Below are 6,098 nucleotides of genomic sequence, written 5' to 3'. Positions count from 1 at the left end.
CCCCCAAAAAAAAAAAAAAAAAAAAAAAAACACAAGGCATTTCTCTGATGCCTGCCGTGCACCAGGCTCTGTTCTAGGCACCAAGGAGACAGCGGTGAGTCTTGTAGGCAGGGCCCCGCCCTCCCAGTGTCTGCCACCATCTGGTTAGGGCTGAGCTTGACCTTTGGGAAAGAGACAGGAACCGGCCTGGCATTCACAGCTGGCCTTGTGGTTGCTAGGGCCTGGCCTGGCGATCACAGCATTTCACAGAACGCCCGCATTGGACAAGGCCACCCTGTGACCGTGGCTGAACAAGACAAAACAAGCCCACTCCATCATGGTGTCTGAACACAGACAAAACATGAACATTGTCCAACTCACAACAGCAACCAGACATTTCCTGGCTAATCTAAATGACTTCTGTGTCTTTGCCAATCGCTGCTTTAATCTTACTTCATTCCTTAGACGTCGTGATCCAAATTATTGTTTCTCTGTTAGGGTGTTACCTCTCCCCCTTGCTTCCTGACAGCATCCAGGATCTACACCCTCCTGGGTCCTCCTTTTCCCAGCGGGCAGGGAAAATGTATATTTGCATCAACCTGGCTGGGCCAAAGCCCTCAGCAGAGCCCTGGGCTAGGGAGCAGGTAAATGGGACCTCGACCCAGTGGACAAAACAACAACTTTGCTTGAATTTAGTGAAAAGGAACCCACCGAGTACATAAGTCCTGGAGCTCAAATTCAAAGTACAGGGACGACAGACCAGAGGGCTGTATTATAAACATTAAACCCGCCAAGAGACCAGATGTTAATTGTTGCAGACACTAGAAAGAAGTGATAGTTATGTGACACCATACAGGTGTTGGCTAAGGCTACAATAGCAACCATGTTGCAATAGAAATGTGTCAGAAATCGGTATGTTGTATACCTTAAACTCACACAGTGTTGTGTCAACTATATGGAAAGGAAAGAAGAAAGAGAGAGAGAGAGGGAGAGAGGAAGGAAGGAAGGGAGGGAGAGAGGGAGGAAAGAAGGGAGAGGAGAGGGAGGGTGGGAGGGAGGGAGAGAGGGAGGAAGGAAGGGAAGATCCCATTCAGTAGGTGATTTAGGGCACCATGAACTGGGACAGGTTCACCACCCTTACATTTTTATTTCATCTGTTTGTTAGTTGTTTTTGGTTTTTTTTTTAAGAAATTCCTTTCTCCTTTAAAAAAATTTTTTGTATTGTGGTGAAATATACATAAAACTGACCATTTTAAACATCTTTAATTGCTCAGTGGCATTAAGTACATTCATACTGTCGTGCAACCATCCCCACCCTCCATCTCCAGAACTTCCTCATCTTCCCAAACTGAAACTCTGTCCCCATTAAGCGTCAACTTCCCATCTCCCCGCACCCCCCTTCCCTGTCCTGATGTTTTTATATATTATTTTTATTTGTCGGAACATCTCAAAAAAAGGAAGTCAAATTCCCAACCGGTAAAAAATCCAACACAGAGCAAAGCCCCGCTTACTGAAACCTCCCAGGAAGCACCTAAGACAAGCAAGCCCAAGTCTGATAGGTCCATAGAGTATGCCCTCCCCGCTGCAACAGATAACAAGCCCTATGTGTTCAAATACCTGTGTGTTCCTGGTGGTCTTGGGGCTGGAGGTGGAGAGCACAGATGTCTCTAAGGCGACATTGCAGGTATATGAGCCCTGGAGTGGCATTAAGCGGTACAGTGACTCAGACGGTTCGGCCTATCCTGTGCAGAAGAGTGTTAGATAGCAGACAAGGAGGAAAACCTGGGGAAATGGGGATAATGGACATCAGCGGCCTCTGACGTCAAATCCTCCACGCTGAAGTGGTTGCCACGTTAAAACCTTTGATATGTGTTTTCTAAAGAGATTGACATGAGCAAATAGCCGTGAGCTGAAGTGATCCCGGAGGGCCTCCCACACGAGAAGAGGCTAAGCCAGGGGTGCTGGTGGCATCCAAGGGTCTGGTCTCTAAGGTGCAGAGAGGAGAGTGAGGGAAACACCCCAGCTCTGAGCAAAGACCAGAAAGTCGCAGTCGGCTAAGTGGGGTGCTGGGAGCCCGGAGCTAAAAGCCCAGAGAAATGAGTGGAAGGTGTGTCAACCTCAAACAGCTTGAGGACAGAAAGAATAGTCAGGACCTGGGACAACTGCAGAGGGCAGGAAAACCAGTGAGGGGGTGTGTGGCAGAGATGGGACAGTGGCCAGGGTTGGGCAGAGAGACGGAAGTGGGTTCCCAGACATGAAGGAGCGGAGAGCCATGGCCTCGACAACTGACTGAGCGTGAGGAGAGTGGGTTGTGGCAGCAAACTGTCAAATGCAGTGGTTAATTCTACAGCTCTTCCCGTTTCTCTGCACCAGCCTCAGGGCCTTTGCACCTGCTGTTTCTTCTGACCAGAATGCTCTTACCCCCAGATACCCAAATGCCCCGCTGCCCCTCTTTCCAGGTCTTTGCCTATCATCTCGGTGATGCCTTCCCTGACTATTTAAAACTACAACCCTTCCACCCGAAACCCCATCCTTCTACCCTGTATGACTTTTTTCCCCACAGCACTTATCAGCTTGTAACTGACTCTGCATGTTATGTGATTACATTTATACATTATTGTTTGTCTCCTCTGGGCCCCATTACCATCTCCACAAAAGCAAGGCTCTTGGTCTGTTAATGATGGACCCCCTCTGGGGGCCTAGAACCGTGTCTGGCACACTATAAGTGCCATATGAGTGATGACTTATAGCTCTACTTTCCCTGGGGGCAGGCAGAGGGGCTACACCTGTTTCTTTTTTTTTCTTTTTTTGGCCGTGCCAACCGGCTTGCGAGATCTTAGTTTCCTGACCGGGGACTGAACCCGAGCCCTACAATGAAAGCCCGGAGTCCTAACCACTAGGCCACCAGGGAATCCCCTACACCTGTTTCTTATGATATACAGTGCCTGGCACAGAGAAAGGAGTAAAAGGCAGCATTGACCCCGCGGGCACCTGCTCAGTCCCTTCTCCGCGCCCTCACAGGTGGCGCTGCGTCCCGCGATGGCCGCGGGAGCCCTCCTGCCGTGCCCAATGTCCTGGCTGGAATTCCTCAAGGCCTCGCACTTTGCGCTGGGGCCCGAGCCGCGGCTGCACGCGGACGCCAAGCAGTCCGCGTCGCACCGGGACTTTCCCGCCTACCGGAACGTTACCCGTGGGCCGCTGTGCCAGCCGCCGCCCCGCGCGTCCCTCTTCCAACAGGACGCGCGCTGGGCCGGCCAGAAGCTCCTGTCGGAGACGCACTGCGCGTATGCGCCCGCGTCACCGCTGCTGTCAAGGGAGCGGGAGCGGGAACTGGCACGGGAGCGCACGCTCGCCATGCAGGCCAGCAACCTGCACGCGCACGCGGACTCCCGCGCCCGCACCGGCCTCTCCCCCGCGCGCGCCCACTGCGGCAGGCCGGCGCTTCCGGAGCGCGCCAGCGAGCAGATCCGCGGCGCGCGCCTCATCTTCGACCGCGACTCGGTGCCGTCCCGCGACCGAGCCAAGCTGCCCATCCCGCCCAGCGCGCACCAGGAGTTCTTCTCGCTCCACGACATTTGCCCGAAGCTCCGCGAGCCCTCCTGCCACTTCGGTGAGCGCGCGCCCGGGCACCCTAGGCAATTTACCCAACACAATGGTTCTCATGGCGAGCGGGGATTCTGTGCCCAGCCCAGCGGACATTTGGCAATGCCTGGGGATCATATTTTGGTCTTCACGACTGGGCGTGGGGGTGGGGGGAGAAGGCGGTACCATCAGGGAGCGGCTGGAGGCCAGGGATGCTGCTAAACATCCTACCACGCGCAGGAGAGCTTTCCACAGTAAAGAATTATCCAGCCCCAAATGTCAATAGTGCAGAGGCTGAGACACACTGGAAGCTCCTTGAGCCTCAGTTTCTGCATCCACACAATAGGCATGTCTCCCGAATTTCTCCAGGGTGCTGTGCGGTGGCCCGAAGTCATGAAAGCTGGTTTGGGGTCGGGCAAATCTGCTAAGTGTCCCCCACCACCACCCCAGCCCTGCGACCTTAGTAGTTGTGTGACTCTGAGCAAGTCGATCTCTCCCAGCCTCAGTTCACTCACCTGCAAAGTGGGTGCAACAACAGGGCCCCACTTTATAGTTACTGGTGAAGCCGAAAGAGCCCCGAGTGCAGAATATGCCTGTAAAATACCGCGCACTCAACAAAGGGTCGCTGTCATTCATATGATTTTCCAGTTCTGTGATACAGAGGACCTTCTGGTAGACATCACTAGTCAGAGACCCTCCAAGCTGGGTTCACGGATTGTCAGTTGGCTTTGACTCCACCTGGTTCTGAATTTCTATTATTTCTGGCAGGTTATTTGACCTCTCCGAGCTTCAAGGAGGCTTCAGGTGGGGGGGGGGAATAATATCGGCCCCCCAAGTGAGATGCAAAGCACTTAACCTAGGTACTGGGCTCAAAACTTGGTAGAGCTATTCTTGTTGTCATTATTATTATTATTAATTATTAATTATTGGCCACACCACGCGGCTTGCGGGATCTCAGTTCCCCGACCAGGGATTGAACCCGGGTCACAGCAGTGAAAGCCCAGAATCCTAACCACTAGGCCACCAAGGAACGCCCTCGTTCTCATTATTTTTTTATTATTTTTGGAGTGGGAGCACAGGAGACAGGATGACAGCACCTCCTACCAGAGACAGTTCCAGGCCCTTCCAGGCCCACTTGCCTTGACGTGTAAGAGGGTAAATTGAAGCTGGGCTGGTGCTGCTGGCGGCGGAGGGAGCAGAGGTGGGCGCTGGGTGGTCTTGCCCTTCCCACGCCTGTCCTCCCACGGGCCTCCTCCAGCATAGAACTGGGAGACTTCAAGATTGGCTATGGGCCCATGTGTGCAGAGCAGAAACAAGCCTACAGGCCCCAGGTTCTGCCCCCAGACAGGTACAAAGGGACCATGGCCTACTACTAAGATGGGGCAAACGGCTCTCAACGACATGTGGGATGTGTCACCTAAGGCTGTAGGGCCAATGCTGTGCCTTTGAATTCTCCATCACCCACAGGCAAGACCCACTATTATGCCACACTTCCCACGATTAGCACCCCACAGCTCGGCCATTAGAAAGCCTGTCCCTCTCTCCTTTTTCCTGGGAGTTGCATGGGCTCAGATCAGATGGGTCCTTCTTCTCCCACCTCCTTATCTGCAGGTATGACAAGGCCCAGGCCTCAGCCCACATCCACGGTGTGAATATTCGACCTGGAGATGGCCTCTTCCACGACAGGACCACCAAGGGTGAACACTTCTATGCCCGGGAGCCAGGTGAGAGCCTGCTTCCTGCCCCGCCCCTCGCTCCCACAGCAGCCTCTCAGAGCTGCTCAGGACCTAATCTGCCACTGGCAGAGCCTTTTGTTCTTCACCACGACCTGACTCCGGAGTCACACATCCTGGAAGGAAATGGGTGCCCTGGTCCGGGCAGCCTCACTACCTCCACGCACTTCTTCCACGGCCAGGTCAGCAGGAAGGGGAAGAAGGCAGCCGGGCTCGTCAGGGAAAAGGGCTTCCCAAGCAGAGTGAATAATAGCAAGTGCAAAGGCCCTGAGGTGGGAGGGAGCTTGACATGCGTGCGGGCATCTCCTGGATCTGTTTGTGTGAAGTGGGGTGAGTCGCTTAACCACTCCAAACCTCAGTGGCTCTGCCTGTAAATTGAGATAACAGTACCAACTCCCAGCGCCATCACGTGGGACCCAGAGAGAGTGTGAGCCGTCCAAGGTCTCACAGCGCCCACTTCTGCCCTCCGTCCTGACCATGGGACATCCCTGACACCGGGAGCTTCCCAGATGCCATGTGGTCCTACAGCCGCTGCCCGCGACCGAGCCACCCAGCCGCCACATGCCTCATAAGAAATTACAGAGTCACATAACCCTAGGGGAGCCGTCGCTGCTCGGACAGTTCTTCCAGACCTCCATGGGCACAGACTATTTACCCCCTGGGATGCAGAAGCCGCCGAAAGCGCTCAACCTCCACTTGCTGCAGAGCAACCTGCCCCAGGGCACAGGCGGTGAGCGCGGGACCCACCTCGGAAGCCCCGCCCTTGGCACAGCTGTGGTCCCGCCCCCGGCCGATCCCACCCCG

At 54.4% G+C, this 6,098-nt stretch overlaps 1 protein-coding gene across 1 annotated transcript in view; it reads left to right on the top strand.

Annotated features, from left to right (window-relative positions):
* The first annotated feature begins 3,018 nt into the window (after positions 1 to 3,018).
* The window catches only part of SAXO5 (stabilizer of axonemal microtubules 5), a 4,401-nt gene continuing 1,321 nt past the window's right edge, over positions 3,019 to 6,098 (top strand). The window contains exons 1-7 of the mRNA XM_024745676.1: positions 3,019 to 3,593; positions 4,012 to 4,027; positions 4,630 to 4,712; positions 4,805 to 4,909; positions 5,173 to 5,285; positions 5,367 to 5,476; positions 5,823 to 6,024. Coding sequence (XP_024601444.1) covers positions 3,019 to 3,593; positions 4,012 to 4,027; positions 4,630 to 4,712; positions 4,805 to 4,909; positions 5,173 to 5,285; positions 5,367 to 5,476; positions 5,823 to 6,024 — 1,204 coding nt within the window. The remainder of the gene's footprint in view (positions 3,594 to 4,011; positions 4,028 to 4,629; positions 4,713 to 4,804; positions 4,910 to 5,172; positions 5,286 to 5,366; positions 5,477 to 5,822; positions 6,025 to 6,098) is intronic.

This window comes from Neophocaena asiaeorientalis, unplaced genomic scaffold, assembly GCF_003031525.2.
Source record: "Neophocaena asiaeorientalis asiaeorientalis breed wild unplaced genomic scaffold, Neophocaena_asiaeorientalis_V1.1 scaffold357, whole genome shotgun sequence".
Taxonomy (NCBI): Eukaryota; Metazoa; Chordata; class Mammalia; order Artiodactyla; family Phocoenidae; genus Neophocaena; species Neophocaena asiaeorientalis.
This window is presented reverse-complemented; position numbering and strand designations above follow the sequence as displayed.